Source organism: Rattus norvegicus, chromosome 8, assembly GCF_036323735.1.
Source record: "Rattus norvegicus strain BN/NHsdMcwi chromosome 8, GRCr8, whole genome shotgun sequence".
Taxonomy (NCBI): Eukaryota; Metazoa; Chordata; class Mammalia; order Rodentia; family Muridae; genus Rattus; species Rattus norvegicus.
The window spans coordinates 73,697,846-73,711,037 of NC_086026.1; the positions used below are offsets into that span (position 1 = coordinate 73,697,846).

The 13,192-nt window shown below is 44.7% G+C and overlaps 1 protein-coding gene across 5 annotated transcripts in view; it reads right to left on the reverse strand.

Annotated features, from left to right (window-relative positions):
* Positions 1-1,339: 1,339 nt before the first annotated feature.
* Positions 1,340-13,192, reverse strand: part of Dis3l (DIS3-like exosome 3'-5' exoribonuclease) — a 36,397-nt gene continuing 24,544 nt past the window's right edge. For 4 of the 5 annotated variants that reach the window (NM_001008380.2, XM_006243263.5, XM_063265766.1 and 1 more), the window contains 8 exons: positions 10,872-11,119; positions 10,272-10,364; positions 7,030-7,563; positions 4,886-5,040; positions 4,616-4,794; positions 2,637-2,782; positions 1,765-1,939; positions 1,340-1,682 (listed from right to left, as the gene is read on the reverse strand). In NM_001008380.2, the coding sequence (NP_001008381.2) occupies positions 1,374-1,682; positions 1,765-1,939; positions 2,637-2,782; positions 4,616-4,794; positions 4,886-5,040; positions 7,030-7,563; positions 10,272-10,364; positions 10,872-11,119 (1,839 nt within the window). In that variant the 3' untranslated portion in view covers positions 1,340-1,373. Of the gene's footprint in view, positions 1,683-1,764; positions 1,940-2,636; positions 2,783-4,615; positions 4,795-4,885; positions 5,041-7,029; positions 7,564-10,271; positions 10,365-10,871; positions 11,120-13,192 lie in introns of those variants that run through there. The other variant, XM_008766311.3, reaches the window with a different exon arrangement.

Sequence of the window (13,192 nt, forward strand, 5' to 3'; positions counted from 1 at the left end):
AAGGACTTACAGAAGGTCTCTTGTCTCTTAGGAAAAGGGTGATGATGGTGCTATGGTGACTTATTCCTAAGCCAGGCAAGGTGACATCTTGGACTGAATGGGAAATGGAGAGTAACAAAGATGGTATAAAAATCCAGGAAGTTGGGCACAGACTGTGGATTGGAGGGGGTTTATAGGAACTATCTCAGTGATGAACCAGGGAAGAATGAATGAAAAAGACAGGCCTGTTGTTTCAACATTGAACAGCTAGAAGATTACCAGGAAGGTCTGATCAGGGTTCCAGACACATTCACTGACTGGATGACAAAGGGGCAGGTGGAGAAAGTTACTTTTTCCAGTAGTTGAGTTTGGGAACACTTCTTTTGGGAAGGGCCAGGTACCTGGCCTTTGAAGGTGCACACAGTAGAATTCAAGGGTGGGAAGGGAGTTTGAGGCAAGAGTGGTTGTAGCCCACTACTCTTCTGCCCTACCTCCAGCTGGTGCCAGAGCAACAGGGAAAGCATAAATCAACATGAAATAAGTTTTGGAGAAGGTAGACAGGACTGTCTTACCTAAAATGGCTAAAAATTGACCTAATGTCAGAAGGACCTATGACTCAAATGTGTTTATAAAAATTACAAAAGTAAACTTCATTCAATCTAGGCAGTGGCAGCACAAGATTGTAATCCCAGCACCCAAGTGCAGAGGCAGGCAGATCTCTTGAGTTTGAGGTCAGCATTGATATATTGAGTAAGTTGCAGGACAGCCAGGAATACCTAGTGAAAGTCTGCCTTGAAACACCAAAAATTAAAAAAAAGGACCCCAAATCAACCAACCAAATTTCATTTGAAAGAATTAGTTTGAACCAAGGGCGGTGGCACACACCTTTAATACCAGCAGTCCGGAGGCAGAGGCAAGAGGAGCTCAATGAATAGCTTGCTCTATCTACAGTGTGTTCTAGGCTAGCTAAGGCTACATAGTAAGACCCTCTTTTTAAAAAAACTAAGGATTGAGGCAAGAAAATTTTGGATTTACTAGAAAGAGACTAACGATCTGCCTTTTACAGCTCTATCGCAGCTTACCGCTGAGAGCCAGCTTTTAGTAGCTAGGCGTAGTGATGCGTGCCTTTAATCCCAGCATTGGGAGGCAGATGGATCTCTGAGTTTAAGACCAGCTTTGAGTTCCAGGATAGCCAGTTACATAGTGAGACCCTATCTTGAAAAGCTCATTTGTGTAGGGAGCTAGTTCTATGTCAGTGAGATATGAGAACATTGCCTGCCTGTGTGAAGTGCCCACTTAATTTCCTGCAGCTAGAGCATCAACTGACACACAGTTTAGGATTGAAAAGCAAGTACACCACTTAAGACAAAGCTCTTTAATGGCACCAAAGTATCTCACATTGCATAACTGTCGGAAACATCCAGAAGAGCTAGGTCCCTTATCTCCTCCAGAAGCGTGTACAGACTTCTTCCCTTTGTCTGGCGGTATTCTTGATGCTCTTCCTCAATCACCTTGCCTTTGACTTCCTGTGCAAGCTGCGCTTCCTCCACAGATCGGGTTACTTCCTTCACCAGCTCACTCTTCAGCAGGAGGGAGCTCTGATGACAGAGTTCCGTGTTTGGCATCATGTATGGTTTGTTGCTTACTATTTCAAGCCTGATCATATCAGAGTGGCAACGTGAGGGCTGGACAGAAATCCTTACCTGGCACAGAGAAATACAAGTTACTACATCATGTCCTTTTTTCCTTCACTGAAAGCAACATTGAATGTACACAGAGACTTACCGTCACATGGTCAAACAGATGAAATGTAACTGACTGCCCTCCAGCTGTGGTAGAGATGATCTTGTTTTGAGATCTTTGTAGGGATCCTGGCTTCCATTCAGAGCTGCCCTCTGGGCCACAGGAGATCACTAAGCCATCTTTATTCTTCAGATAAGCAGCACCTTTAATCCCAAACCTCATGACAGGGTGAAAACAGATAATGTAGTCTGAGTTTGCAGACCTTACTATACTTAGCCACTTTTCCTGTGGTTTATCCCAGAACATTTTTTACAAAAACAGGTAAGAAACACTACTTTGCTAGCTAAGGAAAGTCCCAAGGCTGACAGGGATGGGCACCTATATGTATGCACTCCCAATTGCTCCCTTTATTTCCTGACTGCATATCATACTATGTACATACAATCATTTTATGAAGTATATATGTAGTAGCATTGTAGCTGTGAGTATATAGAGCTTATTTGAGAAGGTCTCACTGTGTAGCCCTGGCTGGCCTCAAACTCAAGAGATCTGGTTGTGTTTGCCTCTTGAGTGCTAGAATTAAAGGTGTGTGCCACCATGACAAGCTGAGAGCCTCCTTTTGAGATAATGTCTCATTTAGCACAATCTGGCATCAGAGTCATTACAGAGCTGAGGATGACCTTGAACTTCTGATCATCTTGGTTTCTAGGCAAGTGTCATCACACCTGGTTTTATGGGATGATGGGGATCAAATCCAGCATTCCAGATGTGTTAGGCAAGCAATCCATCCACCATTAAGCTATACACCCCAGTCTAAAGAAATACGTTAGTAAGTTATATATAATGCACATTTGTGTTCAACACTGGTATTGTTTAACTATGGTTTCTTAACCACTGCATGAGAAGTAACATACCTCGGTATAAATACAAGTACACCATTTGTTCTAATGGAATAAATAATTCCATCCACTACGCAGCGCTCCTCAGTCTCCGGGTCTCTGTCTTTAAAGTACATGCACTGGAAGAGCTCGGTGGACTGCTTCTGAGAACGCTGTGCCGCCTGTAAGAGTGCAACCGAAAGCATGACAACTCATTCCACAGAAACAGCTTTTAAAGAGGCAGGACTCAAGTGTGTGGTGGTGGCACCTGCATGTAATCCCAGTACTTGGGAAGCTGAGATAGGAGGATCAACATTAGTTTACAGCTACCCAGGGGAAGCCGTTGTCATCTCCTCCTCCTCCCCCTCCTCTTCTTCCTCCTCTTCTTCTTCTATTTTTTTTTAAAGAATTATTGATTCATTTTATGTATGTGAGTACACTGGCTGTCTTCAGACACAACAAAAGAGAGCATCAGATCTCATTACAGATGGTTGTGAGCCACCATGTGGTTGCTGGGATTTGAATTCAGGACCCCTGGAAGAGCAGTCAGTGCTCTAACCACTGAGCCACCTCTCCAGCCCGAATCTCTTGGATCACCTAAATGAAAGAAGACACAGAGCAACCTGGCCTCAAAAACAAACAAACAAAAGAGTAGCAGATGAGATGAGGAGGAAGGCTCAGCGGCAAAGCACACTCCATGTGGACCTCATCACCCGAGTTAATTCCCAGACTCTAAGGAAAGGCTGGGCGTGGGGGCACACATAAAAGCCCAGTGCTCCCAGCACAAGGTGGGAGGTAAAGACAGCCCACAGCTGTAGTGGCCAGCTGTCCTGGAGTGCACAGTGCAGCAGCAGGAACAAGACCAGCTCTAAAACTAAAACAAGGTGGAAGGCAAGAACCAACTCCTGAAAGTTATTCTGTGATAGCCACATGTGCCATTACACTGCTCTGTCTCTGTCTCTGTCTCTGTCTCTGTCTCTGTCTCTCTCTCTCTCTCTCTCTCTCTCTCACACACACACACACACACACACACACACACACACACACACACACACACTACACAGAGTGGTTAGGACAGCCTGAGTTCCATACTGGGATGAAGATGGTTGAAGATTACCAACTCCCACAAATATCCTTTGACTTTCCCTTGAGTACATATAATCAACATACACATGTATATGCAATTTAAGAATTTTTAAAGATATGAAAATTACTATTATTGAATACTCACTATTAAATATGAGGCAATGCTAACTCTTTGTTGTTGTTTTTCTTGAGACAGGGTGTCACTATTATATAGCCCTGGCTGTCCTGGAACTCACTATATAAATCATGCTGGCCTCAAACTCGCAGAGATCTGCCTGTTTCTGCCCACCAAGTACTGGGATTAAAGGCATCTGCCACCATGCCTGGCATCTATCTATCTATCTATCTATCTATCTATCTATCTATCTATCTATCTATCTATCTTCTTGCTAATATAGACCAGGCTAGTCTCAAACTTTAAACTTGTGTGTCTCAGCCTTCTAAACGTTGGGGTTACACCATATCCAGCTGCTTGAACCTCTCTCTATCTTTTAGGAAAGATCTCTAATTCATTGTCAAGCCTCTAATGCTAAGCTTGGATTAGTGCACAGAGAGGCTACTTGGAGGGTCGCTTGAGTTTTCTTAGTGGAAAATACGGTGAAATCTCCTCTAAAAACACAAAGCTGCCAGGATGGTGGTTAAGAAAGGACATCTTTAATCCCAGTACTTGGGAGGCAGAGGCTGGTGGATTTGGGAGACAGAGGCAAGCAGATCTTTGAGGCAGAGGCCAGGCTGGACTACATACGTAATGAGACCCTGTCTCAAAAACAAATGCCAACAACAAAAAAATCCCCCAAATTCATGTTACCTCTGAGCACTGGTTATAGTAATTATGGAGCTTGCAAAAATATATGGTACTCCATTCTTTGGTGCAGTGAAGCTGATAACTCTTATGGGATGATGGGTAAGAGTCTAAAATTCCTTCTTACCCGGTTTCTGTTGTTGATGTGTCTGCATAATTCCTCAAGATTTTTGTTGCTGAACAAATTTTCTTTAATTTCCACTTTCTTGTCTTTTGAAATGGCTGCCATTAATAATCGATGTACTACAATATCTGAATATCTTCTTATTGGAGAAGTAAAGTGGGTATATTTATCCAATGCAAGACCTTCAAAAGGAAAGCGAAACATCAGTACAAATAGCGCTTTGGAAAAGAATGCTCAAGGTCGAGCCCCACGTAGGCCGATGCCGTCAGTCACCATAATGATGGAACTCCTCCTCTGCACAGGATCCCGTAGAGAAGTAGAGTGCGTTTGACATGGCCTGGGTGGCCATGGAGCGCAGCAACTTGTTTACCAGGGGGTCACTGGGGTCATTTGCACTATCCAGAGAGTCAGCCAGGGTTTTATTGGACCTAACAAGAAACAGAAAAGCCTCAGTGAGTCCCCAGAGGTCATGTATAAAAGACACTTTCCACTCCTGGGGCTTAAATATCCTCAAATGCCATCAGTTAAAAGTTATTTATTTTCAGTGTGTGTGTGTGTGTGTGTGTGTGTGTGTGTGTGTGTGTGTGTGTGTGTATGTCTTTTATAGGTCCTGGGAATCAAGCCTGGGTCTCCTGCAAAAGCAGTAAAGTCATTTTTGAGCCATTTATCCAGCCCCTGGAATTCACATTTCTTACGTAGTATAGAATAATGTTCCATTAATACATGGCTAAGTCAATGCTTGATTGACTGAAATAGCTGGTCAGGCTTTTGTGGACTTATTCTTTTTTTGTTGTTTGGTTTTGGATTCAGTGTTTCTCAGTGTAGCCCTGGCTGTCTCGGAACTCTGTAAACCAGGTTGGCCTTGAACTCAGATCAGCCTGCCTCTGCCTCCCAAGTGCTAGAATCAAAGGTGTGTGCTACCCCTGCCTGGCCAGTTTCATTCTTTTTTTTTTAAAGATTTATTTATTCATTTATTATATAGGAGTACACTGTAGCTGTCTTCAGATACACCAGAAGAGGGCATCGGATCTCTTTAGAGATGGTTGTGAGCCACCATGTGGTTGCTGGGAATTGAACTCAGGACCTCTGGAAGAGCAGTCAGTGCTCTTAACCACTGAGCCATCTCTCCAGCCCGGCCAGTTTCATTCTTAATACACTCAACTGTAAGCATCATATACAGCCCAAAGAATGGGTTTTTTTGTTTTTTATTTATCAAGAATCATTTAGCCAGGGGGCTGGGGATTTAGCTCAGTGGTAGAGCGCTTACCTAGGAAGCGCAAGGCCCTGGGTTCGGTCCCCAGCTCCGAAAAAAAGAACAAAAAAAAAAAAAAAAAAAAAAGAATCATTTAGCCAGAGTGAGTTTTAAAAAATAAAGCAATGGGTATGGCGGCCATTCCTGTTCTCCATGAACTCCAGAGGCTAAGCCAGGAAACATGGTGGAACCCAATCTCAGAGAACAAACAAAACAATAACAAAAAGCAGACCTAAATTTGACATGCACAGGTAAACCTAAATTCTCCCCCCTTTTAAGTGTAGCCCTGGCTGTCCTGGAACTCACTCTGTAGACCAGTCTTGCCTCGAACTCAGAGATCTGTCTGCCTCCTGAGTGCTACCTCTGTCCAGCTTTACTTTTGCTTGTTAAAGAGCAAGAGAGATTTATTTACTTTGAAAATAAAATTTAAACCTTTAGGAACATATTGGTATATTAAAAACGAAACTAGGAACATAATAGCAGCTGGCTGTGAAAGAAGGGAGAAGACAGGGTAAGGTCAATGGTGGACACACAGGCAGCCTGGGAAATGACCACAGAGAGGAGGTTCTAGGCATAATGGCTTTGGCTGGAAATCCTGATCTTGCCTGGCCAACGGGTAACTTATGAGCAAGCTACTTAACCCCGTTAGACTAAAGTTCCCAACAGTAAACTGAACGAACGCTCAGGACTCTATCTCAGCATTCTGAGGAGTAACCAGGAGGACGTCTGAAAGTCCTTGGTCAATGTGACCAGCATGCAGTCAACTCAACCAATCATTGCAGACTCTGTTGCTCGAAGACAGACGCTTAAAAAAAAAAAAAACCATTTTAACCTGACCAAAGGTATTTGAATTAGGCCCTTGTGCTTGGCAACATCATAGGTTTTTTTTTTTTTTTTTTTTTTGGTTCTTTTTTTCGGAGCTGGGGACCGAACCCAGGGCCTTGCGCTTCCTAGGTAAGCGCTCTACCACTGAGCTAAATCCCCAGCCCCAACATCATAGTTTTTAAATCCTCTTTAAGCAGCCCAGCCTCAGCCTGGTGATCCAGGTGCGTCAGGCTCTGATGCACCAATGTGCCTGGCTACAGGTCACATTTTAGGAACAACCATAAGATAAATAAACACACGGCACTCTCTGCCATGCCTCTGCCCCCTCAGTGGCGATTACCGTGTGTCTATGAAGAAGCCTTTTGCTTTTGCACATTCCCGGAGCTCTGAGAAAAACTCCTGGTGTGGAGGAGGGTGTTGGCGCAGCAGCGCCTGGTGGGGGAAGCTCTCCCAGATCTTCTTGGCCACCCAGTGGTTGGCCAGGATCATGCATTCAGCCACCGTCTCATGAACCTCCAGGGGCTGCTTGGGGATGAGGTCATGAATGTTCTTCTTGTCATCCAGCTGGACTCGAACCTCCACACCTTCTAGCTCCAAGGCGCCGCAGCGGTCTCGCTTTGCTCGGATGTGGCGAGCTATGTCAGTCAACTTCCCAATTGCCCATACTAACTCCTCCAGTTTGGCCTGTCGGTTCTGCTCCTCCAAGGTTTTGAATTCTGGAATATCATCAACAATGCTGAAGTTTCCATCCAGAAGTTCCTGGGCCGCCTCATAGAACAGTTTGTAAGCTGATCGGATAATGGTTCTGCCGTACCACACCTTCTTAATTTCATAAGAGGTTTTATCTAATTCCCACATGACTGACACAGCATACCTATAAAATGAGGGGCATCAACAGAATCATTATTCCATTCTTCACAAAGTTACAATTTATTTACTTTGTGTACGTTTACGTGTATGTTGCACATGTGAGTATCGTGACAAATGTGGAGGTCAGGGGCCATCTTGGGAGAGCCAGTTCTCTCCTTCCACCATGTTAGTCCTGAAGATCAAACTCAGACATAGCACAGGTGTCTTTTCCCACTAAGCCATCTTCATTTCTTTTTTGTAAGATTATTAATCTTTATTAATATACATAGGTATTTTGCCTGTGTATATGTCTGAATACCAGGTGTGTGTCTGCTGCTCAAGGAGGCCAGAAGAGGGTGTCAGATCCCCTGGAACTGGAATTACAGGCAGCTGTGAGCTGCTGTGTAGACGCTGGGAATCAGCCTGGGTTGTTGGGAGTTCCCTGGAAGAGTGGCCAATGCTCTTAACCGTTGAGCCATGTCTCCAGTCTAATTCCATTCTATTTTAGAAACAAGCAGAACTTGATTTTGAATTAAATTTGAAAGAAATGACCTTGCTACAGACTTTTGGTGCAATTTTTTTAATCACTCCATTACACACACAACCTATCCGTCTGTCTGTCTTGTTTGTCTTGCCCATCTGTCTGTCTGTATTCACACATTCACACACATATTTTAATGTTAAAATCAAAGTCAGGCTGGGTGTGGTGGCACACACCTTAACTCCAGCACTTGGAAGGTGAAGACAGGCTGACATTTGTGATGCTGAGGCCAGTCTGGTCCGTTTAGGGAGTTCCAGGCCAGCCAGGGCTACATAGCACTCACTATGTAACCTGTGTCAACAACAAAGTCAAAATGGGTTCTGTTAAACCCAGAACAACTCTGCAGTGAGTTCCCACACAACATGAAAAACCTTACGGCTCTCTATTTTAATTAGGAAAACTTAGCACTGACTGAGTCAAATCTGTTTAGTGCCAGGAATGGAAGAAAGCCTTTAAATCCTGCAAGATGACAGGCAGCTCAGTATCAATCTTGGTGATAGGTTAATTAACAAAAAGCTCATTTAGCAAAGAGCCACTCTGCCACCGAGACATTTTATTAAAGAAAAAAACCTATATATTTATAACATACATTTTAGAGGGGCTGATTTTCCTAGTAAAAAAGAGTTTTTACAATCAGCAGTGACTCACAAACACACATGAGAACAATAAGGACTGTGAGGCGGCTCACAGGAGAGGACACAGGACACCCTTTAACCACAGCGCTCAGCTGTGCAGAGCAGAAAAGCAGAAGTTTAAATCAAGACACTACGCGTCTAAGCTGATGTACATGAGAGGACAGCATAGTGCACCGGCAGGCTGTGGGAACAAACTCTTCACTCACTGCTGTAGGGACAGATTGCTGCAACCTCTGTGAGTGCAATCTAACTGTGTGGATCTAAACACAGAGACAGAGAGAGAGACAGAGAGAGAGACAGAGAGAGAGACAGAGACAGAGAGACAGAGAGAAAGACAGAGAGACAGAGAGAAAGACAGAGAGACAGAGAGAGAGAGGGAAAGAAAGACAGAGACAGAGAGAGAGGGAAAGAAAGACAGAGACAGAGAGACAGAGAGAAAGAAAGAGAGACAGAGAGACAGAGAGAGAGGGAAAGAAAGACAGAGACAGAGAGACAGAGAGAAAGAAAGAGAGACAGAGAGACAGAGAGAGAGGGAAGAGAGACAGAGACAGAGAGACAGAGAGAGAGGGGAAGAAAGAGAGAGAGAGAGAGAGAGAGAGAGAGAAAACCAGTGCTGGCGAGTCTCCTGTCTCAGTGATAAGCATACTGACTGCTCTTCCAGAGGACCTGGGTTCAGTGCCCAGAACCCACATGGTGGCTCACAACTGTCTGAAAGTTCAGTTCTAGGGGATCTGGTACTCTCTCTGGCCTCTGCAGGCACTAGATACACTTCTATGGTACTTATGCAGGCAAAACACTCAAGGCACATAACACAAAATAAATCTTTTTAAAAAGGAACAGAGGGGTTGTGGCTAGAGCTCAGTTGCTAAATTGCTTTGCTTAGCTCGCACTGAGCCCTGGGCTGGTCCCAGCACCGTATAAAGCAGGCACGTTGGTGCGCAGGCAGAGGCAGGAGGATCTGAAGTTAAGGTAATCCTTGGCTTCCAGTAGTTAGAGAACAGGATACCTGACACCTTGTCTAAAAAAAAAAAATCTAAGTGCTGAATAACATAGATATTTTGGGTTAGAAACAGAAGCAGTTTGCTCAGGAAGGCCAGCACCCCTTCAATGGGAGTCTCCCATTTATATCAACTGTATGCTAGTATTTTTATAAAAAAATAAAAATTACACACATCCATATCTGTGTGTATTAAAAATGGAAAAAAAATATTCAGTACCCAGGAAAAAATAGGAAGGTGCTTTGATCTCTTGGAGCTTCCTAGTGTTGGAGTGGCTGCCTTACGTGCGCACTAATAAACAGAAACTCCCTACGCCCAGGGGCCTTCTGAAGAGCAGTATCCACTGGAGAGCTTACTAAGTTCTCCTCAGCCTGTGGATGGCTTCAGAAAGCTAACATCAGAGCAGAGAGAAAGGAGGAGGCTGGAAATAAAGCTCCCTGAAAGCATATCTGGGAGGGAAGAAGTCGGAGGGGAGGGCGCTCCCAAGGCAGTGGGCAGGGTGTGGGTGGAGGGAGAGCACACTGAAGGCAGACAGCTCTGAAGGTGAAATCAGACTCACCGGTCAACGCCTCCCAGGAGGGAGCAGAGGTCTGCGCTGAGGATGGAAGGCAGCATGTCGTAGCGGCGGTCGGCTAGGTAGTAAGTGGTGGCCCTGGAATGACACATGACGTAACTGACCTTCAGCAGCCAGAGGAACTGCTGACAGCGTGGGCTGTAGGAGGTAAACAGCTGAGAGCACAGTTGGGCTCCCCTGGGGCTACTGCTCTTCATAAAGCAGAGCCTCTGCGTAATGAAATGGCTCCCGTGTGCCCACTTGACCAAGTCACACTGCTTTGGCTGAATATTCCTCCACTGATGTAGAAAGTAAAAGTGACATGAATCTTGGTTGTATGAGAAAAACGGTAGCATAATGATCTAGATCTATACAAAATACTGTATTACATGTGAAAATTTACTCATTTTAACTTTGGAGGAAACAAACGATGGGTAAAAGGTTAAGAAAGGACGCAAACTAATCAAGGTACTATTTTCCTGAAGGTGGGGACTTCAGGAAAGCCCAGAAGAGATTTTCAGAGCTGCACAAATGAGAGATTGGGAGCATCTGAAACTAACAGGGATACAAACTCTCAGCGCCAATACTGCCTTCCAATAGGGTTACCTCGTTCTAGCTTCAACATCGATGTAAGAGTTGGGGGCCACAAAGTGGGTGACATCAGCTATGTGGACCCCGAGCTCCAGGTTGCCGTTATTCAAGGTTCTGACTGAGAGCGCGTCATCCACGTCCTCACAACCTTTAGGGTCGATGCTGAACACAAGGTGGGTGCTCCTCAGGTCCCTCCGCTCCTGCTCTTCTTTGGGACTCACTTTCCAAGGGTTTTCTGCTGTGTTCACTGGCATCTCACACATCTGCATCGCAGACAAATATTCAGAAACACACAAGGTTCTGTAAAAACCCATTCTCTTCAGAGGGGCTGGAGAGATGGCTCAGTGGTTAAGAGCAATGACTACTCTTCCAGAGGACCCAGGTTCAATTTTCAACAGCCACATGGTGGCCCAAAACTGTCTGTAACCCTAGTCCCTGGGGTTCCTATATCTTCTTCTGGCCTCTTCAGACAGCAGGCATTCATGAAGACACCATCTATCTTGTTTCTAAGACAGAGTCGTTGTACACTAGCCTGGAATGTTCCAGTGATGCCAGATTGGATGGTCATCAAACCCTTAGTTTCTCTTTCTGTCTCCTTTCCCAGAATTAGGACTATTACGAGTGTGTGTCACTGTTCCCAGATTTGTAAGTGGGTTCTGGTTGGAACTCAGATCCTCGTGATTGCATAGTAGGTGCTTTACTAAGTATCTTCCCTGCCTCATTTGCCTTCCTTGATTGGTAAGTGTTCATTAGGTGCCTCGCAGGTGTCAGACACTGGGCTGGGCTCTGGGAAGTCAGGAGTCAGCAGTCTGCTAGGTGATATCCTGTGACTTCTGACAGCCCCGTCAGCTGGGGGCCAGAGCAAGAAGGAACAGGTAAAACTGATGCACTGCATCCTGTTTCCATGTGAGCTGAGAGTTGAGCTTTTAACTCAAGTCAAGCCCTGGGGAGAAAAAAAATCTACACAATCCCCCCAAATAAACGTTATTTCTTAAAGATAATTTAAACAAGACTAATCTGGGACATTTTCCCTCTATGATTGCCTATTTAAACTATCAATCTGAAGCTAAGTAGGCTACAGGGGAGAGAACTGTAGGCCTGGGAAGTCTAGTTCCCACCTCACTGTAGTCTAACATTTTCACTAAGACGTGCTAAGCACGCCAACAAATAATTTTCAGAAACTAATGTTAAACATAAAAATTTAATTATGTAAAATATTCTAAATTTAATAATGTAAAATAGTTTACAATCTTTTCTTATTGTGACTCCTGTTCTGTCAGAAGCTATAATGAAAATAGGAACACCCAAGCGCTCTTAATGGTAATTCACATTGGGCAGCATATTTCTGGAAAACTATCTGCCAATACAGAACAAACCTATTTAAATTTTTTATGCCCTTTGGCTTGGTAATTTAACTTTAAGGGTGACATTCCAAGTGGATGATCAAAAAGAATAAAAAAAGCAACATTGATTAAAAAAAATGTTTCAAGTAACATTTTTTCTTAATACTGAAAAATTAAACACTACTAATGTCCAAAAACTGAGAAATGTTTAAGCAAACTAGGGTGGATTAATTTCAGTAATTTGTCTTAACTACTAAATCTAAGTAGGCTATGTCAATACATAGAAGCCATTTTAAGTGGAAAGGGCGAATGGGACGTAAGTGCACACGACGGCTACGACCCCGAGAGAGCAATAAAGGAGATTTACGGGGCTGAGAGCGACCTCCGTGATGGAGTCACTGGTGTTTTATGTTCACTGAACTGTGTTCTCTGTAAAGGTTCAGAGACCATCTCATGATGAGCCTGACTTTTTGACCCACCCATCTCTAGTTGGGGCAGAGCTTGGCTGGGTCTGTAGAGAAGACATGCAGGATGGGTGTGATGGTGCACGCCTTCAATCCCGCAGAGGCAAGCGGATCTCTGTGACTTCCAGACCAGCCAGGGCTACATAACAATATAAAACATTGAGGAAGGAGAAGGGGGAGGAGGAGGAAGAAGAGGAAGAGGAGGAGGGGGAGGAGGAGGATATGGAGGAGGGGGAGGAGGGAGAGGAAGAGGAGGAGGAGGAGGGGGAGGAAGAGGAAGAGGAAGAGGAGGAGGAAGAGGAGGGGGGAGGAAGAGGAGGAAGGGGGAGGAGGAGGGGGAGGAGGAAGAGGGGAGGAGGAGGGGGGGAGGAGGGAGAGGAAGAGGAGGAGGAGGAGGAAGAGGAGGGGGGAAAGGGGGAAGAGGAAGAGGGGAGGAGGAAGAGGGAAGGGCTGATAATGGATGCCTAGGGCTAGGCGTGGGAACTGACTTCAAGCCCATGACATGTCATTTTAAGCACAGCTGGAAAAT